Here is a 27,074-nt window from a genome sequence, read left to right on the forward strand (position 1 = left end):
TCACCAAGAGATGAAGGAGGTCAAGGCTTGGTTGATCTTGTGAGTAGAGGAGCAGCGTATAGACTGCAGGTCATCCAGAGACTATTGTTTGGGCCCAAGAGTCTTGAAGAGCCGGTGTTTTTTGTCAGGAGATGACACTCCAGGATTGATGGACATATCAGTATCCAAAACAATGCCACGATTGAGAGACATTGTTGACGAAGCAGACACTGGACTGAGTGAATCTTGCTAAATGTATGGGAATAGGATCAGTAAGGTTTGCACAGGAACTCTGAGATAAACTGAGTGTGATGTTGAATGAAAAACACTGCTGGAGAGTTCTAGTCGGGATCTTTTTATCCCAGATGACGAGGAGTTTTCCCTGATATCAGAATTGAAGCTGTTGTTGGAGATGTTGGGGATAATAGTCCATCGCTGTGTTTTAATGAAAGTGCTGATGTTAGTTCAGCCGAAGGTGAAATATTTGACAGAGATATTGTGGAAATAAATAACGAGCACATTTTAAAAGACAGAACTGACACGGTATGGAGAAACACACTGGCAGTAGAAGAAGTCATGAAAGCAGAATGGAGAATGATCTATAAAGCAGCATTGATGAGAAGAGGAGGACACTTGCAGTGGAGAATATTACATGCTGCTGTAGCTGTGAACACAAATGAGCCCTAATATCAGTGAGACGTGTCCATTTTGTCCAGAGAGAGAAACTATTGTTCATTGTTTTACAGAGTGTACGAGACTTTCTCCACTGTTTCATATCCTGACTGTTTTATTTTCACCAATGCCTCATTTCTGTTCAAAACAGGTTTTTATTTGAGGTTTTCAGTAAAGCAAATGCAGAAATACAAATGTCCACTAATTCAGTTCTTATTGACCGAGCAAAATGAGCAATCTGTGTTTCTAGGAGAAATGAAATCAACAAAGACATGAACAAAACACTGCATCTATTATTAAACACAGGAGAACATCTAGAAGTGTTGAGGATTTAATGACTGTAACTTGACAAATGCAGTGACTGTTGTTGAGTGTGAATGGTGACACACACACACACAGACACACAGACACACACACACAGCAGTGAACACGCACACACATGCACAAACAATAGTAAACCTGCGCACACACACACACTCTTTCTCTTACACACACACTCTCCTACGCACACACTCTCTCTCTCTCACACACACACACACACACACACACACACACAAGCACACTCTCTCTCTCTCTCTCTCTTACACACACACGCACGCATGCACGCACGCACTCACTCACAAACACACACACACAAACCCTCTTTCTCTCACACACATGCACACTCTCTCTCTCTCTCTCTCTCTCACACACACACACACACACACACACACACACACAAACCCTCTCTCTTTCTCCCACACACACACACACACACACACAGTAGTGAACACATGCGTACGAGCACACACACACACACACACTCTTTCTCAAACACACACACACAAACACACACAAACACACACAAACACACACACACACACACACACACACACACACACACACACACACTGCTGCTGTCTGCTCCTGCAGAGGATTCTGGGTAAATCTCTCGTCAGTCTTCAGCTCAGTTTCACTGATGATCCAGGATAATAAATCCTAAACCCAGCACAGAGCGGCTCAGTGAATGTGGTCTGGACTGAGTGGATGAGGCTCATTGTGTCTCTATAGATGTTGTAGAAGATCAGAGTTCCTGCACTGTGATCCACAAACACTCCTATTCTCCTGCTGAGCGCCTTCACTGGGAGATCAGTGTGTGTGTAATTGTGCCAGAATATGAAACTGGAGGAAGAGCAGAACAAACTCCAGGACTGAGCATTAAATCCAAACACACACTGAAGATCTCCTCCCTTCCTCCTGATGCTCTTATATGACACTGATATATCCACACCATCAGCATCTCCACTCCAGTCAATCTCCCAGTAACAGCGTCCACACACACTCTCTCTGCACAACACCTGAAGATAATCATCAAATCTGTGTGGATGATCAGGATACGGCTGATTCTCTCTCACACTCTTCACCTCTCTGTTCTCCTCAGACAGAATGAGTCGAGTGTTTGCTGTGTTTGGATCCAGAGTGAGGAAACAGACATCTGAACACAAGAACACACACATTTACAACCACAGCTGTGTGTGTGTGACGGAGAGAGAGCGTGTGTGTGTGTGGGTGTGTGTGAGGTGTGTGTGTATGTGCGTGTGTGTGTGAGAGTATGTTTGTGTGTGTGCGAGACAGAGAGAGGGAGAGTGTGCGTGTGTGTGTGTGTGTGTGAGAGAGAGAGACTGTGTGTGCCCATGTGTGAGTGTCTGCTTGTGTGCGTGTGTGTGTGTAAGTGAGTTTGTGTATGTGTGTGTGTGTGTGTGAGAGAGAGAGAAAGTGTGTGTGTGTGTAAGTGAGTTTGTGTATGTGTGTGTGTGAGAGAGAGAGAGTGTGTGTGTGTGTGTGTGCAAGTGTGTGAGAGAGAGACTGTGTGTGCCCATGTGTGAGTGTCTGTTTGTGTGTGTGTGTGTGTGTGTGTGTGTGCGAGAATGAGTGTGTGTTTGTGTGAGTGTGTGTGCATGTGTGTGTGTGTGTGTGTGCATGTGTGTGAGAGAGTATGTATGCATGTGTGATGTGTGTGTGTGTGTGTGTGTGTGTGTGTGTGTAGTCCTACATTTGCGTGGTCCTGCTGTAATCCTCGTGTGTCCTCCATGATCCAGACTGTAAACACACACAGATGGAGAGAATGAGCTGTTTAGTTTCCCCCTCAGCTAATAAGCTAAAGCTAGCACTGAGCCGCTCAGCTACACGCTCCAAACTCTTGAGCTAAAACACACAACACTTGTTGGTTGAGCCGGGATGCACAATGAATGTAACACAGTGCGTTCTTTTCCTCTGCTGTTGGTGAAGCGAGCGCAGATACTGCTCATGTTGATGGAGACACCCTGCTGCAACATTCATTTATTACAGTGATCACACTTAGCTTTGCCATCGTTCTTCAGCACATGCAGCCTTTGAGCACATGTTGCAGTCCATCTCTAAACTATGTTCAGATTATTAAAGCTGCTCGCCAGCGCCCAAGTTCCTGACAGATTAGCAAGTGAAAAATACACATGTGTGCACAGAGAAGAGGAATCCAGATGTTGATTTTAGAACAAGAGTCTGAACATTAATCCAAGTGTCTGATTCCAGAATCTGAATCCATCTTCAATCCCCAACCCTATTCCTGACCTGATATTGTAGGATTCTTCAGCAGAAATGGAGGAAGAAGTTTCTCTGCTCAGCTCAAATGCTGAAACTGTACAGTGTGTCCCGCTTAATGTCACTGTAACTGAGCCAATACACTCCAACATTTACAGAGGAGATTCATTTCACACTCAATGATTTGCTCTTCATAGACATGACTGGAATACTCTACAAGCTGTATCTTCTGTCTGTCCTCACCCCATAACCCTCACAGAAAACTGAAGCTGATCACAAAAGAGCTTTCTAGTGTCTTTTTAAAGCCATTCAGTGTAAAAGCACAAGGCCAGTGCTGCTCCACATACTTGAGTTTGTCCAGTGTGTAGTTTGGATCCTCCAGTTGTTCAGAGAGCAGCTTGACTCCTGAATCTCCTGGATGATTGTAGCTCAGATCCAGCTCTCTCAGGTGTGAGGGGTTTGAAGTCAGAGCTGAAGACAGAAAACCACAGCCTTCCTCTGTCACCATACAGCCAGACAATCTACAAACACAGCAATAGTCCACATCACACAGTTGGACAATCACACATCTCTTTGTGTTGTGAAGATGCTGACTGCTGTTTCTGCTCATGTCAACAGCAGTGATGAACACACACATCCTGATCAGCTCTCCTTATTGATTGAGCCCTCGCATCAGCAAACACACACACACACACACACACTCAACAAGGACTCGACATCACCTGTAGAAGTGTACAGAGCATGACACATGTTACACGTGTTATTATATATAATTGAAGTCACCACAGGAGGGCGCTCTAGACTAATAGGATTCAAGTGAGACAAAGCAGAGTAAGAGCAATTCACGTTTGTTCACGAGCTAACAGGTACAGCTCGGAAGAATGTCTTGAGCTTTTAGTGTCCCTTCGGCAAGCAGAGCGAGGGATGTTTTGTTTATTGTTTGATTTATTTGGAAAATGTTAGATGTTTTGTAAATGTTTGTTGTTTATTTTTCTATGTTGTTCGTTTGTTTTCTCTAGTTTTACGGTGCTTTTGGTCTTTTGATGCTTTGGTGTTTACAACAAAGAACTGAGAAAATGATGATTTATGTGATGAACTTTATTGCATCCAAATAAACTATTTTAAATGCCCCCGTCAAAACTCTCTGCCTATTTATTGAAAGCTGAAGGGCTGCTACACTGGGAGATGTCAGACAATATTTATTAATAATCGCCTTTAAAGATATCCTGATGTCTGATAATCTCGTCTCTCCCCTCACATCTGTCATGAGACATGTCCACACACACGCACACACACACACACACACACACACACACACACACACACACACACACACACACGATCTCTGAAGAGGAATAACTGGAGAAGACAGAAGCGCTGGTGAACTCCTCTGAATGACCAAAACACCCAGGCGGGACAGAGCAACAGACAGATGCTGAGCTGCTTATCTTGGAGGATGGCCAGCACAAACTCAATGCAGCTTCACACTCTCGTCCAGCCCTACATCACAGCATCATCAAGACGCATTTATTAACTAGTAAAACTGTGGACAAGCAAATATGATACAGCCTATAGATACTGTCTAGCCAGTGCTCAGACTAATATGTGTGTAATGTGTTGAGGCCGCAGCTCATGATTGGCCATCCGCTTTCTCTTTCACTCACACATTCCTCTCCAAAGCGTGTGAGGGGGTCTAAACCTCAGATTATACTCATGAGCAAAAGGCCCGATCTCTCCTTCACATGTCTGGAGCTTTGTTTGCTTGATTTGTGTGTTAAAGTCATTCTAGATGTCTGTCAGCCTGTTCCTGTGGGTGAGATGGAGCGACTGACACATGAAATAAAGCTTTAGCATATGCATTCTTCTACAATCTAAAGGGAAGTGTCGTGTTATTACTAGACCATCTACACTTACAGACTGGGCCGACATTTACTTGATCACTTCACTAGATTATCTTTCCTCAATAATGTGGATTATCTAATCTAATCTAACCTGATCTACTCAAATCCACATCGCCCAGCCCTAATCAGGTGTCCAGACTTTAAAGATGCTCCCTAAATGTGCAGATATCAGACATACATTATATTATATCACCTTCACTGCTTTCTAACCAGTGCGAATGCTAACTCTTATGTTTAGGATGGAACACACTAGCAGTTAACGTTAGCTAGCTCTCAGCTAAACATCAGCTCTATTAGTTTAGCTTTAGCCGCCAGGAGTCTTAAGAAACAGAGCGGTGTCCCACATGTGTCTGAGTGACCAGGGCACTCATATTGACAGACAACCCTACTGAAAAATCCAGCTTGAACCAGCCTTGGCTGGTCTTAGCTGTTTGACCAGGCTGGTTTTAGAGGGTTTTTGGCCATTTCCAGATTGGTTTCCAGCCATTTCCAGCCTGGTCTTAGCTGGTCAGGCAGGAAAATGACCAGCTAAATCCAGCTAAAACTAGCTTAACCAGCCTAGGCAGGCCGGGAGCCCAGCCAAAACCAGCTATGTCCAGCTTAAACCAGCCTGGAAATGGCCAAAACCCCTCTAAAACCAGCCTGGTCAAACAGCTAAAAACAGCCAACCAGCCTAGGCTGGTTCAAACTGGATTTTTCAGCAGGGAAGCGTATCACACGAGAGTGTCAGTGCCCATTCTAGACTCACAGTGGATTTAACAGTGATGTTTCCTGTTTTCAGACAAACACACTCAACCAATGACTATTGCTGGACCAAGTTCATGTCTGAATATTAGAGAGTCCTAGACTATAGAAAGAAACGTCTTGAGTCTGGACTCGAGTACTACAGCCCTGACAGTCACCAACTTCAGCTTGTAGATCAAACTTTACTGTATAAAGAGCAACAGAACATGACCTGATCTTCATTTGTATATTATATTGTGGACGATGATGTAAATAAACTAAAACAAACACAAAGCCGCTCTCTTAATGTCTCTTTCACCAGCCTGACAGTCACATTCACACTGATGGAGCATTAGGGGACTTTTATTCTGTCAGCTGAGAAACACCTGATCAATAATCATGAGCGCTGACTCTCCTTCACACACAGCCTTTCTGACAGAAGATCTTCAGTCAATATATTGCTTCATGTGAATGAGTAATCAGGGTTATTTTCAGATGCATGTGTAGTAAATACATCAGTTCACCAGGTCTCTTACAGTAAACTGCTGAATACAGGCTTATAGTGTGTCTTCATATTATTGTAGTGGTTTAGATCAGTGGTCTTCAACCCCCAGGCGGGTGCTGGTGCGTGGATCAATCAGTACGGGGCTGAACAAGAATGAATTATCTTTAAGTTGGCAGATAAAGAAGCTGCATTTAAACTGGATTTGTGGGGACGGCGTGTGAACAGAGGCATATTGGACGTGTTTCAAACATTAGCGTGGATTTTGTGTGAGACTGAGCCTGCGCCCTCACTCACCAAGCTGCTGCACGATCACCAGTCTTCACTGTTAAAGGAGTTTGAGAAACACTTTCGCATGTCGAGATGTACATGATACTGTATGTGTGTGTGCTGGCGCCCACGGGCTGTTTCACAGGCACATGCAAAGCTTGAAGGTAAACAAATAACGGCTTATCATAAGCATCTTATCGATAATTATTTATACGGTTGGCATTAAAGGGAACATATAAACGTTATGTGACTAATTTCTAGCAGCTAAATGTGTCTGGAAAAATATTCAAAGGCTTTAATTCTCATAAACCGCGCGGACGTGAATACGTCTGACTGTTCTGATTGGCTAAAGCAGACGTCTCTCGTCAGCACGTTCTAGACGTGCACGCGCTCTTTCCAGCAATCTTCCTTCTATGGACCATCTCGTTGCAAAGAAACAAGCTCAGGGCTCCCATTGATTTAGCGTTACTGATGTTATAATATGTTATATTGTTGGAGCAATGTGTTAATAAAGTTATTACTTCCTAATGTTATAATAGCATTGTAATGTTGGAGCAATGTGCTAATAAAGTTCCATATGAGTACACAGTGGATTCACGTTGACCGGTCCGCAGTTAGAAAAAGGTTGTGGAGCACTGGTTTAGATAATATTAAGAGTGTCGTGAGACTTTTATATGTTTAGAAGAAACTGCAAACTGAACAAACAGCAGAGCATGTCTAAACTTCACCAGGACACAACAGATCTAAATATAAAAATATAAAATATGAATAAATAATTCAGAGGTAATTCATTATAAAGATCCTTAAAATAAACTGATTCCTTTAACTTTAAGTCACATTTGGGTATATTGGAAAAAGAGAAGCTCTGAAAGTGCAACATTTCATAATAGACTACGTAAAGCTTTTAAATATATTTATAAATGAACATACATTATTAAAGCTATGATTAAAATCACAACCCTGTAAATGTTTTGTTTCTTCTGTCAATCCACTGAATGGAGCTCCACATCAGGTAACCCAATATGAAACTGTATCTGTAGAGTGGAGAATCATTTACCTCAGTGTGTCCAGTTTACAGTGTTGACTCTTCAGTCCATCAGAGAGAAGCTTCACTCCTGAATCCTGCAGGTCATTGTTACTCAGGTCCAGCTCTCTCAGCACACAGTTTGAGGATTGTAGAGCTGAAGACAAACTCTCACAGCACTCAACAGTGAGTTCACAGCGCTGTAGTCTGTGTAGAGGACAAACAGCAACACAATCATCAGTGAGAAATGAGCAGTGTTGAGTGTTCATGAGTTCAGTCTACAGTGATAAAAGCAACACTGGAAATAAACTATATATATATACTGCTCAAACAATAAAGAGAACACTAAAATAACACATCCTAGATCTGAATGACTGAAATATTCTTATTAAATACTTTGTTCTTTACACAGTTGAATGTGCTGACAACAAAATCACACAGACATGATCACTGGAAATCAAATGTATTAACCCATGGAGGACTGGATTAGGAGTCACACTCAAAGCTGTAGTGAACTGCAGGAATTGCTGACACACTCCAGACACATGAGGTCCAGCATTGTCTTGCATTAGGAGGAACAAGAATATTATTTTATTTAAACACATCTTCTTTTTATTTATTTATTTATTTATTGAAAGTACATTAAACTAAACTAAAGATGTATTTCCCCATTCATATGACTGTACTGAATTATTGAACAGATTATTAATAACTAATCAGAGAGCATTTTACTGAGCTCAGTGTAAAGTTTAGTGTTTAGGCCTACAGTAAATGTAATATTAGAGGCATGTCTGCGGCGAGACGGCAATACTGTGTCTAAAATTACACTATTTCTCTGATCAGAAAACACACACAATTATCCAAGAGCAACACTGTGTTAGATTTGAGCAAATACACATCAACAAATGTCCTATTCAGCTGCAGGAGCACAGGGATTTACAGGGATTTGAGTTATTTTCCAGGATAAACTGTAAAGCAAATGAAGTAGATTATTAAATAAGTACAAATGTTGTTTGTGTGAGTAAAAAGTCAAGAAAAGTTTGTTAAATACGTTTAGAAATGCTGAAATAAATGAGCAAATAAGGAAACAGAACACTGCCGCCGCGTCCCCATGCAGTAATATGGTGTATCAGCGATCTCACAGGGGGACGATATGGCCAGCTAAAGATTTTCTGTTAAAGCAGGGCAGTGATTCACTAAACTGATCTGAGTCTTCAGTGCAGACTGATGTGTGTCTTCTGTGATCAATCAATGAATACTCACAGAGCTCTTCTGCAGTTTCTCACAGCTGCTGTCAGTCTCCGTCTTCCCTCATCTGATGTGTTGAATTTATTAAAGTCTAACTCATCCAGCGGCTCCTCTGACATCTCAATCATGTAGGAGATTGTTGAGCAGTGAGCAGGAGAGAGTTTCTCCTCTGAGTGTTTGTCTGATTTCACAAACTCCTGAATCTCTCTGGCCAGAGTCTGATCTTTCACCTCCAGCAGACAGAGGAACAGATTGATGGATCTTTCAGCTGAGAGAGGGTCATCTGTCTTCTTCTGGAACCGTCTGATGGGTCTTTTACCTGAGAGATGTTTATCTCTCTTGATCATGTCTTTAATGAACTGTGTGATTCTCCTGATGTTCTCTGAACTCTCCTCTGTGTGTGTCAGCAGATCCTGGAAGAGTCTCTGATTGGACTCCAGTGAGACGCCCAGCAGGAACCGCAGGAACAGATCCAGATGACCATTACTACTCCTGACAGCTTTAACTACTGCTGAACTGAGCAGATCATACAGAGACTTCTCAGAGCTGGACTGTAGATATTGATCATATGAATATTGTAAAAACACCTTCAGTAGTTTCCTCTTCTTTGTTAAATGGCAGTAAAACACAAAGAAAGCAGCCAGAAACTCCTGAAAGCTGAGATGGATGAAGCTGTAGACTTTCCTCTGATGAATCACAGATTCCTCCTTGAAGATCTCAGTGCAGATCCCAGAATACACCGAGGCGTCAGTGACGTCTATGCCGCTCTCAATCAGGTCCTCCTCATAGAACATCACATTGCCCTTCATCAGCTGTCTGAAAGCCACTTCAGCAAGTTTGAGGATCACTCCTCTGTTGGACTGCAGGAGTTTCTCTGGATCTCTCTCTTCATACTTCTGCTTCCTCATGTTGATCTGAATCAGCAGGAAGTGGATGTACATCTCAGTCAGAGTTTGAGGGATTTCTGCACTCACATCTTCTTCCAGGAGCTTCTGAAGCACAGTGGAGGAGATCCAGCAGAAGACGGGTATGTGGCACATGATCTGGAGGCTTCTTGCTCTTCTGATATGGGAGATGATTCTGCCGGCTTGATGCTCGTCGCTGATTCTCTTCCTGAAATATTCCTCCTTCTGAGGCTCAGTGAATCCCTGAATCTCTGTCAGACGGTGGATGTATCTGGAGGGGATCTGATGGGCTGCTGCTGGTCTGGAGGTGATCCAGATGAGAGCAGAGGGAAGCAGATCTCCTTTCAGGAGGCTCCGCATCAACACAGCCACTGATGAAGATTCAGTCACAGCACAAACTTTCTCCTCATCTGAAAAGTTGAGTGTGATTCTGCTTTCATCCAGACCATCAAAGATGAACACAACTCTACACTGCTCATAAATCTTGGGCTCCAGATCTTCAAGTTCAGGATGAAAGTCCAGCAGAAGTCTGTGAAGACTGTACTGATGATCTCTGATCAAGTTCAGCTCTCGAAATGGAAGCACAAACATGAAATCTACATCCTGATGGTCTTTTCCCTCGGCCCAGTCCAGAATGAACTTCTGCACAGAGACGGTTTTCCCGATTCCAGCGATGCCTTTAGTGAGAACAGTCTTGATCTGGGCTTTCTCCTTCTTGATCTTCTCCTCATGTCCTGCTCCAGCTGAGGCTTTAAAGATGTCATTGCAGTAGACTGGAGTGTGTTGTGAGGGTTTTGTTCTGGCTCTTTTCTCCATCTGTAAAACCTCATGTTCTTCATTCACTCCTTCACTCTCTCCTTCTATGATGTAGAGCTGTGTGTAGATGCTGTTCAGGAGGGTTTGAGTCTCTCCATGGTTGATTCCCTCAAATAATCTCTCATACTTGTTCTTCATGCTGGTTTTGTGCTGCTCTTTGACTCTCTGAAGTTCATCATGTTCTGGTTGGAGTGAATCCTGCTGCAGGTCTCCAGTCTGATCATCTCCATCCACACTGCAGGAACAACTACAACACAAGGAATCAATAAGTACACCCCATGGTTATGCCTTATAGCTCAATACTCTTCTGAATATGTGAATCCCAGCCTCCTGCTCTCACTCATGTGTCTCCTGCAATGAAAGTTTTTCATTTAATTCAATATTCAGGTTTACATGGGAAGTGGTTTACACATGTTTCTAAACATGGAACATTTGATAAGTTTAATATCGAAGATTTATGTATATACTGCATAAAATCCTAAGGTGGCCAAATTTTCGTGGTAAGATTTCTTTATGATTTTTAAGAAGGTTATGAGCTCATTATTTTCACATTACCGCTACTGTTGGTTTGTCTAAACTTCTAAGCTGAAGCTGATGTGTTAATTACTTTCACTTTCACATTACTGATCTGTGCTCTCTCTCTCTCTCTCTCTCTCTCTCTCTCTCTCTGTGAGAAGTTAAAGGCAACTAAAACATAAATATTTAAGGGCTTGATGTTCAAATCATGACTGTTTTCAGTCGACACTTTATATCAACATATAAAGATCATCTGTGTGATGGGACTGTCTGCATATGAATGTTTCATAAATCGCACATGAACCTTGTTGATTTGATAAGTTGATTTTTGTGTCCAGATCTGCCCTTGTTTCAGTGTTGGATTTATAAATGTGCCCTGTTGTGTTTGCATCTCTGTCTCTCTGTTTCTTGGATTGTTTTGTTTTCGCTCTGATCTTCACATTGACATTTGTATTTTTCTTTATTAGATTCAGCAGATGGATATTCTGTCTCTTAATTTCAAACTCACTGTTACAAAGAGGACATTATACTTCCAGAGTTCTTCAGATGCAATTTTTAAAGTCACAAACAGTAAGGGAACATTTAATAGTCAGATATCTGTCCTTATCAGGACAATTGCTGAATACATTCTAAACAAATCCAAGTCAGAAGATTTATATGACACGATTTTAGTGTTTTCTGGACATTTTAATGGAAATAATCTTACGCATTGTGCCTTTAAAGGGCACCTATTTTACCTCTTTTTCAAAAACTTTTGTGCCTCCAGAATGTGTTAGTTAAGTTTCAGCACAAAACACCCATCAGATTATTTATTAGATCATTCAGAATAAAAGAATTTTCAGCTCTGAACACACTGTAGCTATATCTGTGGCCTGTGCCTTTATGCATAATTAGCTAGTTCTCCCCGCCCACCATTCCCACGTGCCTGTCAGTGTGTGCCTCAGTCTCCGCATCGGCTGCGTCAGATAAACAGCACACAGACAGACATGAAGGAAGCAGATTTTACGTAATGTTTGTGAGAAACACTACAGCAAGAACTTTCCCAATGATTATTTGATACATTTGGGTTTAAGTTAATTCAAGCCTTTCTGCTACGATGAGTCACACACATTGTTGTTACAAAGTTCACCCACACACAGACACACACACGCACGCACAGTGCATTTAACTTTGTACTGTTTTTTGTCCTGTAAATGTGACAGGATACAGTTTAATATCCGCTGCTATATGGATATATTTTATGTTAATGTACAAAAAAAAAATAATTAACATCCACAAACCTGTATTGAAGCATATTCTTTTATAATTGTACTGACATGCGGCTGTGGTGAAGTAAATAGAGTTATTTTACCGTCTTTAACTTACTTTATTACTAAAATGCACTGTTTTAGAAATGTTTTAAACCTGTAAAACTCATTCTGGATCACATGTGATGAAGATTGATGATCACAGAGAGCTGAACAGATCCTTTTATCCCAGTTGCTTTGTCTTGTTGATATGATTATATGCGTTACTAAGGAGACATGTTAATACACGGCTGTCGATCAATTTGGTCGGCAGGGAAACCGCACTCCTACATCACGTTGTGGTGGGTCTCAAAAGAGGAGAGATTTGGATCCTAGTTTAACATCAGGAATAATAACATGGACACACTAAACCCACACACAGTTCTGTGCAAACAAAAAATAAGTTTCATCATAAGTGCCCATTAAAGTTTTGTTAAAGTAAAATAAAAATGTCCTGATGAATACTGAAATACAGTCCATGTGAGATCAATAATGTAGAACACAAAATACCTTCTGGCAGATGATGGTGTTTCCTCTCTGAGGTCTGGTGGATGACCTATTGACCCATCACTCTTCAGAGACACAGAGCTGGACACACATGATCCTGATCTCACACTGAACACACAAACACACCAGAGGAGAAGGAGCGTCACAACCTCAAGATGTTTTTCAAGATGTAAGATAAATCTTTAATGTGTAAAGTTTCAGATCAAAATAGTGATCAAACCCTTAATTAGACAGTTGTGAGGTATTATGATATGTTGAAAGAAGAAGGCAGGGTCGGCAATGTAGGTGAGTGCAAACATTTTATTTCTTTTTCTTTTTTTTCAGCTCAAGCAGCACACACACCTGTTAGAACTGCTCTGACCATTGTACAGTATCTGGCTCTCCCTTTTTAGAGAGTTTAGTTAACATGCTGATGAGGGTCGAATAATTAGGGATGAAACAATTATAATATCCGGCTAGCTCCAAGAACTGTCTAACCTCATTCTTGGTCTTGGGTCTTGGAAAGGGTTGCAAATGCTGCAGTTTTGTCAATTTGGGGCCGCACCTGCCTGTGTCCCAAGCGGAAGCCCAGATATCTGACCTCCACTTGCCCAATTGCACACTTCTTCGGGTTGGTCGTGAGCCCAGAGTGTCTCAGTGTTGTCAGGACGCCCTCATATGCTGCAAATGCCGCTGTAAATGATTACTAAAATGATGATTCCATCGAGGTAGGCAGCAGAAAACGTAGAGTGTCAGGCAAGAATTTTGTCCATTAAACACTGAAATGGAGCCGGTGCTTCAAACCACCCAAAAGGAAGTGTAACGCACTGGTGTAATCCAAAGGGTGTAGTAAAAATCATTTATTCCTTGGATAGAGGCGTAAGTTGAATTTGCCAGTATTCCTTCATCAAATCCTATGTCGATGAAAGCGAGCAGCACCTAGCTGATCAAGTAACTCATCAATGCACAGCATCAAATACGCATCAAATTTAGTCACAGCATTTCCTTTACAAAAATCCACACAGAACCAGATGGAGCTGTCCGTCCATCGGTCTCTGCCAGTCACTGTGGGATTCTTCTACCACCCTCATATCCAGCATCTTCAATTTTTCCTAAACCACTTTTTTTTGTGTGTGTTCAGGCAACTTGTATTGACGTGTTCTAACTACAACACCCGGTGTGGTCTCAATAAGGTGCTGAATCAGATTCGGTTCGTCCGGGCAGGGGTATGAACACATCTGCGAATTCCTGCTGGTGGCACCCGATGTTAGTGAGCTATCACTACCATCTAACTACCGTCGCCAGCATCACCACCTTTGGATCCTGCCACAGCTTTAATGAATTTTGATGGTAAATGTGGCGTGCCCCACCCCTGTCTATCTGCACCACTTTAAAATCAAGCTCCCTCACTCATTGAGTGATCACGAACGGTCTTTGCCACTTGGCAAGTGATTTTGAGCTGGATGATGGCAGCAATACAAGCACTTTATTTCCTGGTGCAAATTGTCATAATTTAGTGCCCAGAGCGTGGGGTTTTGCTTGCAGATTCAGAATGTATTGGAGCTATTTTTTACTGTTAGAAGGCTCGTCCTTCCAAGCCTCTCTCATGACATCCAGCACCTCTCGGGGCTGTCTGCCGTAGGGAAGCTCAAAGGGGGAAAACCCCATGGAGGCTTGGGGAACCTCTCCCACCATGAACAGTGAGGGCTTTAACCACTTATCCATTTTTTTTTACTTTCAAATTTGCCTAATAGTTAATAATAGAAGTGTTATGAATGACAGTGATTGACAGTTTAGTGTGATCAATAATGTTAAACACAAAATACCTTTTGACTGATGATGGTGTTTCCTCTCTGAGGTCTGGTGGATGACCTATTGACCCGTCACTCTTCAGAGACACAGAGCTGGACACACATGATCCTGATCTCACACTGAACACACAAACACACCAGAGGAGAAGGAGCGTCACAACCTCAAGGTGTTTTACAAGGTAGAAGATAACTCTTTTGTGTGTAAAGTTTCAGATCAAAATAGTGATCAAATCATTTATTAGACAGTTGTGAGGTATTATGATATGTTGAAAGAAGAAGGCAGGGTCAGCAATGCAGGTGAGTGCAACATTTTATTTCTATTTCTTTTTCTTTTTTTTCAGCTCAAGCAGCACACACACCTGTTAGAACTGCTCTGACCATTGTACAGTATCTGGCTCTCCCTTTTTAGTGAGTTTAGTTAACATGCTGATGAGGGCCGAATAGTTAGGGATGAAACGCCCATAATATCCCGCCGGCTCCAACAACTGTCTCACCTCACTTTTGGTCTTAGGTCTCAGAAAGGGTTGCAAATGCTGCAGTTTTGTCAATTTGGGGCTGCACCTGCCTTTGTCCAAAGCGGAAGCCCAGATATCTGACCTCCACTTGCACAATTGCACACTTCTTTGGGCTGGTCGTGAGCCCAGAGTGTCTCAGTGTTGTCAGGACGCCCTCATATGCTGCAAATGCCGCTGTAAATGATTACTAAAATGATGATGCCATCGAGGTAGGCAGCAGCAAATGCAGAGTGTCAGGCAAGAATTTTGTCCATTAAACACTGAAATGGAGCCAGTGCTTCAAACCACCCGAAAGGAAGCATAATGCACTGGTGTAATCCAAAGGATTAGTAAAAAGCATTTCCTTGGATAGAGGCGTAAGTTGAATTTGCCAGTATTCCTTCATCAAATCCAGTGTCGATAAAAGCAAGCAGCACCTAGCCGATCGAGTAACTCATCAATGCACAGCATCAAATACGCATCAAATTTAGTCACAGCATTAACTTCACAATATTCCACACAGAACCAGATGGAGCTGTCTGTCAATCGGTCTCTGCCAGTCACTGTGGGATTCTTCTACCAAAATTACCAGCCACTCTGCATTTTCACTAGCCACAATTTTGTTGTTGGGAAAATATTTTAAATGCATAAATATGACTTTAACATAAAATTACTTAATTTAGATTTTGTGTTTTGTCCACCTGCCTCCTGATTCATTTCACATTTTGTGTGTCGTGTATGAGCAAATGGGTCATGGTTTTATAGTGTTATACTGAAATTAGTTTGTATTCCACATGACTTTTCAGAACTCAAAATTAAGGATTTACCTAATTTATTTCTGACCACACCAAACAAAAATAATATCTTAGCCACAAATTTAAAATGCATCAAACAAGCTAAATATAGCAGTATACTATACTTTTTTATGTATATAAAAAAAACGTTTAAAAAAACTAAGAAAAACAATTGACTTTTAAAAAATATTTTTTAAATAAACATTTTAAAATAATAAATATTGTCATGTATCAAAAATATGCACAGTAATCTGTCCTCACTAAAGGTCTCTCAGATCACCAGTTACCTACACATAAATGGAGAGTTAATCTCATATTAAAACAAATGTTGTTCTAAAAAAATGACAATTAAACCAAATAAACAAAAATAACCTTAAGAAAAAGAAAGCTGGAGAAAAATATACTATGTGATAATGAAAGGATGATCACACGGTTAAGGCCAAATAATAATCTGTTTAAAGCGAAAGCAACCGCTGCTGCTAACAAAAAGACATATTTGGAGCTCTTGAAAGCAGCAAGACCGTGTGTGCATTAGCATTACTTTTTTGCCTGACTATTTGATAGAGATCCGGTCATAGTTGAGTTCCAGGCACGCGTGCTTCATGGAAGGAAACTGGAGTGCGCACGCGCTTTAAACAGTCGCACGCATTACATCAGCTGTTAGCGCAAGTGATTATCCTCTCATTCGGTATTCATCTGCTTTCTTCTGTTCGCGCGAATGGAATTTTTTTTTTTTTTTTTGTTAGTCGTGCTGTTTCTCTATTCAAGATCACATTTGCAGGCATATTGGGTCTTTCTTATAGTCGAACCCTGCTTTTAAGAAAAGCACAATTTAAAAATTATTTTCAACCAGGCAAAGTGGCTATAGGAGGTGTCTGTCCAACCCGCCAAAGCTGAAATCTACCAGCATTTGGCGGGTGTTAATCTAAAGCCCTGCTAATAGGTAATAATAGAAGTGTTATGAATGGCAGTAATTGACAGTTTTTGTGTGTCCAATAATGTAGAACACTAAATACCTTTTGACAGATGATGGTGTTTTCTCTCTGAGGTCTGGTGGTTTACCTTTTGACACGTCACTCTTCAGAGACACAGAGCTGGACACACATGATCCTGATCTCACACTGCCAACACAAACACACCAGAAGAAAAGGAGCATCACAACCTCAAAGTGTTTGCCAAGACGTAAGATAAATCTTTAATGTGTAAAGTTTCAGATCAAAATAGAGATCAAATCATTTATTATGCTGTGAGGTTTGGGATATGTTGAAAGAGGAAGGCAGGGTCGGCAATGCAGGTAATTGCAAACATATTGTAATAATTTTTCTTTTTTCAGCTCAAGCAGCACACACACCTGTTGGCACCGCTCTGACCATTGTACAGTATCTGGCTCTCCCTTTTTAGTGAGATTAGTTAACATGATGATGAGGGCCGAATAGTTAGGGATGAAACGCCCATAATATCCCGCCGGCTCCAAGAACTGTCTCACCTCATTTCTAGTCTTTGGTCTCGGAAAGGTTGGAACTGCTGCAGTTTTGTCAATCTGGGGCCGCACCTGCCTGTGTTCCAAGTGGAAGACCAGATACCTGACTTCCACTTGCCCAATTGCACACTTTTTCGGGCTGGCCGTGAGCCAAGAGTTTCTCAGCACTGTCCTGACCGCCCTCAGACAGTGGCGCCCCCAGAAAATTTTCTTAGGGGTGGCCAGAAGAGGCCGCACCAAATCTTGGGGTGGCACACAAAAAAAAAATAATGAATTCAGTGTAATGTTATATTTTTGTTTCTGGTAAATGAAATAATGTAGTTTTATTCATTTAATTAATTCTACTTGAAATATTGCAATTCATTCTTTGAAATATATCAGCAAGTACATGTGCAAACCAAATAAAAATCTATGTTTAGTTTAAAAACACTTTTCATATACTGTATAAATGACTTCTTTTTTTTTTACGTGCCTTTATTGTACATCATACGAGATATGCCATGTCTAAAATTAATGAAGATTAATGAGTTTATTATTCCCAGTGATGGGTTGCAGCTGGAAGGGCATCCGCTGTGTAAAAATGTGCTAGATAAGTTGGCGGTTCATTCTGCTGTGGTGACCCTGGATTAATAAAGGGACTAAGCCGAAAAGAAAATGAATGAAAGAATAATGAGTTTATTAATTACCCAAACAAATGAACAAACTGAACAAAAGGCATTACTATACACACTCACTATACCTAATAATATTATTTATCCATATTGCTTTTTGAACCATTTTATTAATGCAGCTTCTTCTATTGATATACTGTAGCTTAAGGTAAATATTAAATAGCCATTGCTGTCTATTGAAGGTGTGTGCGTGCTGTCAAGGACGATCGGGGAGGGTGGTGGTGGTTCTAGTTTAAATGACACCCTGGGCGAACCACCCTATACACCCCCACCTCTCTTGAATTGTTAGATTTGTTATTCAATAAATATAACAATTTATTTATATTTATTCTAAATAAATACAATTAATATTAATATACAATTATTATTCTAAATAAATAACAGAAATCAGTCCTAAATATTACTGGAAAACAACAACTGGAGTGATATGCCAACATCACTTAAGAAACCTTTTGCATGAAAATTAATTATGACAATTCTAAAGAATACAAAAAATGTATTATAGAATTATCTGTGGTCTTAGACCAGATCATGGCTGAGAAATCATGTTATGAAGTCTTACCTCCCTGACTCATTATCCCTCCTTTCTGCTTTAAAGGCATGCTTAGTGAAAGTAACATCATCATCATCATCATCATCATTATATTATATAAACTTTAAACGACTTTCAAAACTCGCTGCGTGCCGACACTTCTGCACAAAAGGCTGTTACTCCGGTTTCACGGCGCATGAGCGGTGCCTATTATGTCGGCGTGCATGCAAACAACCAACCGGGATTCACACAGGAGTGCGTGAGGCGCGCGGGAATGGTTTTCCGCGCGCATGCGTCAGTTTGCTTTCACCAGCATTGAACCAGAGGGGGAGAGCTACGTCAGTAACACCAACAATAATTTAGTGACTGCATTTTATTTATTTATTTATGTATTTATTTATTTATCTAAATATTGGGAATTTATAAGTTCATTTAAATCAATAATGTCAACCGCAAAATTATATTGGGGTGGCCAAAGGGGTGGCCACAGGGGTGGCCAGAGTTTACCGAGGGACCCCTTGGAGGCGCCCCTGCCCTCAGATGCTGCAAATGCTGCTGTAAATGATTAGTAAAATGATGATGCCATTGAGGTAGGCAGCAGCAAACGCAGAGTGTCAGGCAAGGATTTTGTCCATTGAACACAGAAACGTAGCCGGTGCTTCGAACAACCCGAATGTAAGCGTAACGCACTGGTGTAATCCGAAGGCTGTAGTAAAAATCATTTATTCCTTGGATAGAGGTGTAAGTTGAATTTGCCAGTATTCCTTCATCAGATCAAAATCAAGCTTCCCACTCTTCGAGTGTCCATGAACGGACCTTGCCACTAGGCAATTTTTGAGCAAATTGTCCGACGAGAGCCGCCCCAGAGCGTGGAGTTTTGCCCTCAGGTCCAGAATGTATCAGAGCTCATTTTTACTGTTAGAAGGCTCGTCCTTCCAAGCCTCTCTCATGAAATCCAGCACCCCAAGGGCTAACTGCTGTAGTGAAGCTTGATGGGGGAAAACCCTGTGGAGGCTTGGGAAACCTCTCCCAACAGTGAGGTGAACAGTGAGAGCTCTAACCACTTATCCAAATTTTTGTACCTTCAAATCTGCCTAATAGTTAATCATAGAAGAGTTATGAATGACAGTGATTGACAGTTTTGTGTGATCAATAATGTAAAAGACTAAATACCTTTTGGCAGATGATGGTGTTTCCTCCCTGAGGTCTGGTAGATGATCTTTTGAGCTGATGTTTTGATGTAACTTTAAGCGGTCATTCAATAGAAACACAGAGCTGGACACATGTGATCCTGATCTCACCCTGAACACACAAACACACCAGAGGAATAAACTGCAGGACAAACTTCAGTCTACTTTACAGGAGATTATCAGACAAATATGAGTTTGTTCAGTTTAATTCAGCACTAACTAGTTGTCTGAAGGTCTGTCTGATCAGGTCTGCTACACAGGAATCATGGGTAAACAGACGAGGGATGCGCTGCTCTTTTCATTCATTTATTTTCCTTTTGCTTAGTCTCTATTCAGAGTTCGCCACAGCAGAATGAATCGCCAACTATTCCAACATGTTTTATGCAGCAGATGCCCTTCTAGCTGCAACCCAGTACTGGGAAACACCCACACACTCATTCACACACACACACACACACACACATACACTATGGCTAATTTAGTTCATCAAATTCCCCTATATCTTGTGTGTTTGGACTGTGGGGAAGCACCCGGAGGAAACCCATGCCAAAACGAGGAGAGCGTGCAAACCTCACACAAAAAGGCCAACTGACCCAGCTAGGACTTGAACCAATGACCGTCTTGCTATGAGGCGACAGTGCTAACCACTGTGTCACCCACGCTGCTTTATCATTCTGCATAATTTTAATTTAAAACCTTGTGATGTTGTGACCTGTTGAGAAAAAACTCATCACAGAAATCTGATGAGGAATATAAAACACAAAACATTACTTTCTGTCATAGAAATACACAAAAGCATTTTATAATTCTCTTCACTGAACTATACACTGAGTTTAACATGCACATTTGTACTAAAGCACAAGCTGAAACTTGTTCTGCGCTCAGCTTTAACTCTGATGTTGTGCAAGACTTTAAACAGCACACATGATGACACATATTTAGCTCTGGTAAATATGACACCAGATCAGGCTGTCTGTAATCTAAAATGATCTTAACACATTTGCTGAAGCTGTAAACTGAAGCTTTGTCCATCATTTGATCAGGCAATAGCAACACAAATAAGTGCATTGTTGTTGGTGTTTGTTGTTCAGAGAAAGTGTTGAAATAATGGTGTAAAAACAGAGTCAATACCTGTGTTTCTCTGAGAGAGAGTCCTTTACTCGCTCCTCTGCCATACTGCAGCTAAAACACCAATGCAGACATTAGCAGAGCTTTCAGGAAACAATCAGCCGCTGACCATCACCTGGAGATGACAATATACTGAGATGAAGAACAGCACACTTTACATACACACTTCTTCAAATGAATGCAGTTCCCTGATCTGACACCTCATATATTTCACATTTAATATATGTTATATACATTGTCGAGTGACATACTACACATTTAGTTAGTACTCAAAACGTCTGCTGACAGATAAGGGTTAAATGTAATTTGTTTAGTAAACATCAGCATTTTAATAAAAAAATAAATAAATGAACAAAACCAAGCCATAAAAAAAACAATCTTTAAAAAACTTGTTATTCAGCAGCTTTTCTTCCTGTTCAACTGACGGTCTGCTTTAACTTTACTTTTGATTTGGTGACTCTGAATGTTTAGAGTTATATTTAATGCTGAATTATTGGACACTATTGAGTCAGTCTGATATAGAAGAGCACAAACACTTTAAAGGGATTAAAAATAAAGCTTTTAGACACAGTGTTTAAATGAGCGTGTTTGACTCAGTGTTTAATCTGTGTTTGAGGATTTGATCTTCAGGATCAGACATTTAAATCACACTCACACATATAAACCCTTCATCATCTCCACAAATCAGCGTAATGTAGAAGTGTTAAACTCACATGCAGAAGTACAGACGCTCTTGTGCAGCAGGAACACAATCTGAGCTCTTTCACTCTTTCACTTCACTAAAACACACCTGTGTGATCTACAGGTATATCCTCAAATATTACTGGCTCCACAGAGTGACACTGACATGAATATTCATGAGATTCTACTGACTGTGGGCGTGTCCTGAAGACAACACACAAAGCACTGGAGCTGAAGATATCTGTGCAGATTCTCTGAGCACGAGTGTGTTGATGGAAGATTAAGAGAAGGTATTTAAGATGAAATCTGAGAGGTCTCTGAAGAATATTTAGAGTAATGTTGAACCTATAAAATAAGATTGGAGATTTATATATAAATGAGTGCACCTCATACAGATCTCTCTGCTATATTATTATTTTCAATAGGATGCTGTCCAATAATATTCAATAAGTGTGTTTATACAATATGTTGACAAGGTTTAGGGATTTATTGGTAGTTTGGGACTGATTGACAGCTATACCTTATACCAGCATAAGCCCACTTTACAGTCAGCAGCCATTTGCATGGTGCAGAGCAGTCTTCAAACACTCCAGTGGTAAACCCCTCAGAAATTCAAACTCCAGGCAAGAATCATACTGTCATTACTGTGACACTAAACACCACTGTCTTAATCAGTGCCTAAATTTTGCACAGCTAACCAGTGAAATCAAAACTATCTGGATTAAGATGAATAAGAGATGCTGGAGGTACGGATGAAAAAATCAAGCTGCTCACTGCAGGTTAAAGGGCATCTGTAAAATTTGTAAAGGCAAACACCTAACTGTCCTACATGACCTCAACACAAAATCAGCTGAGATGAAGCAAGTTGAAATGCCTCAGGAAAGTCAGATGCTGTACCTTGATCGGCCAGCAAATGGCAGCCAGGTCATGTTGAAAATCAGTAAAATGTTGTTACTCAATGGCGAGCATTCACTGATGGCTTATGCAATTCTGGACGATGGGTCTGAACGTACCATCTTGCTTCATGATACAGCAGAACAACTTAAGCCTAATAGACAGGAAGAGAAGCTTTCGTTAAGGACAGTTCGACGTGGCACCCAATTTATTCATGGTTCAAGAGTATCTTTTACTCTTTCTCCAGCATATCAGCCAGACAAAAGATTCACAATAAAGAGTGCCTTCACTGCAGCAAATTTGGGTCTGGCTAAACATTCACATCCAGTTGCCCTATTGCGAAAGAAATATAAATATCTTTAAGGACTGCCTCTTTATGCGTTTCCTCAGGCCCAGACAGAGCTGCTAATAGGTTCTGATCATGACCACTTGATCACCCCATGGAGCAAGTACAGCAAGAGCCCAGAACTGGCAAAGGTGTGCAACCAAGAAGTTGAAAGGCTGGAGCAATCTGGTTATGTGATCAAATTATCGCTCAAAGCAATCGAGCAAACACACGAATCCTGGTACATACCACACCATATGGGCACCATGATGGCAAACACATGGTAGTGTACAATTGTTCCTTCCTGTATTAAAGCCATAACCTTAATGAGTATCTGCTGCATAGGCCCACTCTTCCTTCCACCTTGTTAGGAGTGTTGCTTCACTTTAGAAAGCATTTTGTTGCCATCATGAGTGACATTAAAGGCATATTCGATCAGATTTGGCTGCTCGAAGAAGAAAGACAGCTTCTTAGATTCCTGTGGAGAGACATGCATTGTGATAATCCAGTCAGCATCTATGAGTGGCGAGTTCTGCCATTTAAGATAACATGTAGATCATGCTGCACAACATTTGCTGTCCTCAAACATGTTCAGGAGAATACTGTTCCAGGTGAAGACACACGTGCAGCTGTGGAGAAACATTTCTATGTGGACAATTACCTGCAGAGTGTAACATCAACTGAAAAAGGCGGTGGGTTTCTAGCATCCCTTCTGCTGTTGCTCACCTTCCTACATAAGCTAGATCTAAGAAAAATGAGCTTTAGCTTTCTGAAAAGTAGCGCGATGTTTCTGAGTCCACCATGGGTCTACATTAGCTCTGCCAGACACACTTGGTTACAAAACTCATCCAAGGGAGCCACAAATACCCACAATGAGGTACCTACCAAGTCTTAGCCAGTCAGTATGACCCAACAGAGTACATAATCCCCTACACAACACTAGCTAAAGCATTGGTTCAAAGGTTATGGGATAAAAAAAAAAAACATGGGTGGGATGACCCATTGCTGCCAATGGAACTTGTGCAAGCCTGGCAAGAATGGGAGAAGGAACTGCAGCACCTGAACAACATTGCCATACCACGGTGCTACACCAGCACACAGCTAGATTCTGAGTCCTGCTTAGGAGACATCCACATATTCTGTGATGCTTCAAGTCATGCATATGGTTCAGCAGCATATTTGAGAACACAGAGTCTTCAAGGCCAAGCTGAGGTTGCATTTGTCACAGCCAGATCACGAGTGTTCCCAAAACAACAGCTATCTGTACCCAGGCTGGAACTTTGTGCAGCACTTAGTGGAGCTCAACTAGCAGAAGTTCTAGAAAGGGAACTGACACTGAACATTCAGAAGGTTCATTTATGGAGTGACTCAAGGACAGTCTTGTCCTGGATCCAGTCCGATTCCTGCAGATATAATGTGTTTGTGGGTACACGAATCGCAGAGATTCAGGAGCTGACTGAAAACAATCCAGCAGACGACATAACCCACTGCAAAACCCTTCAGCAGCTCTCAGTTCCCAGCCAGTGGCAGCAGGGACCTCCATTTCTGTGCCAAGACTCAAGAACCTGTCCTCAAGATACAAGAAAATCAGTCCTAGACATTACTGATGAGGAGAGTAGGGTAACCTTTTGTAGCCTGACCACGATAGACTAGTCTGATATAATGCAAGAATTCTCGCAGTACCACAGCTTTGATCAGTTGGTCGAACATGAAGCACAAGAGCAGTTAAAGCGAACTAATAAACACGAGAAGTATGTGCCCAAGACCATGCAGCTGCTGAGTACTGAGTCCTGAAGCAGGCACAAGCCATGTGCTTTCCAGCTGAACTTAATGCATTAAAGAGTAACAAACCCTTACTTTCCAACAGTAGATTATTAGCCCTAGCTCCTGAGCTTGACCCGTCTCCTGGACTTATAAGAGTCGGTGGTTGTCTGAGACATAGTGAACTGCTTAAGCCAGATACCGTATACACAATTGTACTTGAACCCAAACACCCACTCAGTCAACTCCTGATTCAGCATTATGATGAAAAACTCCACCATCCTGGCCCAGAAAGAGTGTTTGCAGAGTTACGCAGAAAATACTGGACTGATCAGAAAGAAATCAACTGTTGAATCGACTGAAGAAAGATGGATCCTGTTAAACTGGAGAGTGAAGATGAGAAGATTGAAGAAGAGGCGCTTACAGTGAGAAAAGAAGAGTCTGAGGAACAGACATGTCGGTTTATTAAAGCTCAGTTCATCTGTGTGTTCACTAAACATCTTCAGCTAAAAGTAGCTAAAACTGGTTTTATATTCGCACATTTAGACTTTGTCATTAATAATATCACTTTAGAAATATTATTCTGTGCTAATTCTGACTAGATAAATCATATACTGAGTTACAATTGTTTTTATAATTGTTTGTTTTGGTACTGTGACAACTTATGACAGGCTATTTTAAATACTGGCTCTGAAATAGCACGTACAAATGACTTCAACATAACATTAGCACTGTTTAATTGACTGTTAATATTGTATATTGATGGTCATTATATAATAATATAATATGATTTTACTATTTCAAATTAGCACAGAATCATTTTCTGAAGTGATATTATTAAGGAGAAAGTCTGAATGTGTGAATATAAGACCAACTTTACCTCAATAAATCACATTATCAGCCAACGACTATCAAAGTACAATAGTCACAGTCAAATAAACAGTGCTGATGTTGTGTTTAAGTCATTCTTATGCACCATTTCAGAGCCAGTATTTAAAGCAGCTGAAATGAACAAATGTACAAATATAAAGCAACTTTACCTCCGTTTATAACTCAATTCATGACTATTGTGCAGTTGTTGTTGTTTTAATATTTAAGTTATAATAAGTTACTCTGACAGTAAAGGGTTAAATGCAGTGTTGTTTAAGGATCGTCAGCTTGTTTTTCAGCAGCTTTTCTTCCTGTTCAACTGGAAGGTCTGCTTCTGACACCTCACATATTTCACAGTTAATATATGATATATAGTTTGTCGAGTGACATTATATATATTAACTAAGATATTGAGTTAAAATGTTTGCTGACAGTGAAGGGTCAAATGTCATTTGTGTAGTGAAAGTCAGCATTTTAATAATAAAAATAAATGAACACAACCAATCCTTAAAAAACACTCTGAACCACCTCTTGAAGAAACCTGTTTTCAGCAGCTTTTCTTCCTGTTCAACTGAAGGTCTGCTTTAACTTTACTTTTGATTTGGTGACTCTGAATGTTTAGAGTTATATTTAATGCTGAATTATTGGACACTATTGAGTCAGTCTGATATAGAAGAGCACAAACACTTTAAAGGGATTAAAAATAAAGCTTTTAGACACAGTGTTTAAATGAGCGTGTTTGACTCAGTGTTTAATCTGTGTTTGAGGATTTGATCTTCAGGATCAGACATTTAAATCACACTCACACATATAAACCCTTCATCATCTCCACAAATCAGCGTAATGTAGAAGTGTTAAACTCACATGCAGAAGTGCAGACGCTCTTGTGCAGCAGGAACACAATCTGAGCTCTTTCACTCTTTCACTTCACTAAAACACACCTGTGTGAGCTACAGGTAGATCCTGAAATATTACTGGCTCCACAGAGTGACACTGACATGAATATTCATGAGACTCTCCTGACTGTGGGCGTGTCCTGAAGACGACACACAAACCACTGGAGCTGAAGATATCTGTGCAGATTCTCTGAGCACGAGTGTGTTGAAAGAGTATTGAAAAAGTATAGTATATATAGTGTCATATATTACAAACATATATGAGAATAGAGAAAAAGGTATTTGAAATAAAATCCAAGAGGTCTCTGAACAATATTTAAAGCAGTATTGGACTAATAAAATAAGATTACAGATGGAAATGGAAATGAGTACACCCCTTACAGATCTCTCTGATGAATTATTACTTTCTCTCAGATGCTGTTCAATAATATAAGTGTGTTTATACATTAGATTAGTCAGAACTGAAGCCAAAACAGTTTTAAATTTCACTGAAATGTTCATTCATTCATTTTCTTTTTCGGCCTAGTCCCTGATTTTTATCAAGGGTCACCACAGCGGAATGAACCGCCTACTTACCGGAGCACCTAGAGGAAACCTACGGCAACACTGGGAGAACATGCAAACTCCACACAGAAACACCAACTGACCCAGCTAATGCTC

At 40.8% G+C, this 27,074-nt stretch overlaps 3 protein-coding genes across 5 annotated transcripts in view; 1 reads left to right on the forward strand and 2 right to left on the reverse strand.

Moving 5' to 3' along the window:
- Positions 1–27,074, reverse strand: part of LOC110438442 (protein NLRC3-like) — a 367,431-nt gene that overhangs the window by 26,982 nt on the left and 313,375 nt on the right. The window lies entirely within an intron of this gene.
- LOC108183522 (NACHT, LRR and PYD domains-containing protein 3) lies at positions 969–26,463 on the reverse strand. 3 transcript variants are annotated; one of them, XM_073948223.1, is made up of 12 exons: positions 21,701–21,781; positions 20,991–21,102; positions 19,843–19,971; positions 17,003–17,107; positions 14,714–14,818; positions 12,912–13,016; positions 9,198–10,846; positions 8,894–9,146; positions 7,664–7,837; positions 3,558–3,731; positions 2,684–2,730; positions 969–2,125 (listed from the first exon to the last, which is right to left on the reverse strand). In XM_073948223.1, exons 2-12 carry the CDS (start codon positions 21,032–21,034, stop codon positions 1,593–1,595), a joined length of 3,318 nt encoding a protein of 1,105 aa, XP_073804324.1. In that variant the 5' UTR covers positions 21,035–21,102; positions 21,701–21,781; the 3' UTR covers positions 969–1,592. The 3 variants fall into 3 exon arrangements, with proteins under 3 accessions (XP_073804324.1, XP_068076637.2, XP_073804323.1); XM_068220536.2 differs by lacking the exon at positions 21,701–21,781 and adding an exon at positions 26,383–26,463 and having other exon boundaries at positions 8,894–10,846; XM_073948222.1 differs by having other exon boundaries at positions 8,894–10,846.
- si:ch73-389k6.1 overlaps positions 24,979–27,074 on the forward strand; it is a 778,105-nt gene continuing 776,009 nt past the window's right edge. The window contains exon 1 of the mRNA XM_073948331.1: positions 24,979–25,104. Within this exon, the coding sequence (XP_073804432.1) occupies positions 25,017–25,104 (88 nt within the window). The 5' untranslated portion in view covers positions 24,979–25,016. The remainder of the gene's footprint in view (positions 25,105–27,074) is intronic.

Source organism: Danio rerio, chromosome 4 (genome assembly GCF_049306965.1).
Source record: "Danio rerio strain Tuebingen ecotype United States chromosome 4, GRCz12tu, whole genome shotgun sequence".
Classification (NCBI taxonomy): Eukaryota; Metazoa; Chordata; class Actinopteri; order Cypriniformes; family Danionidae; genus Danio; species Danio rerio.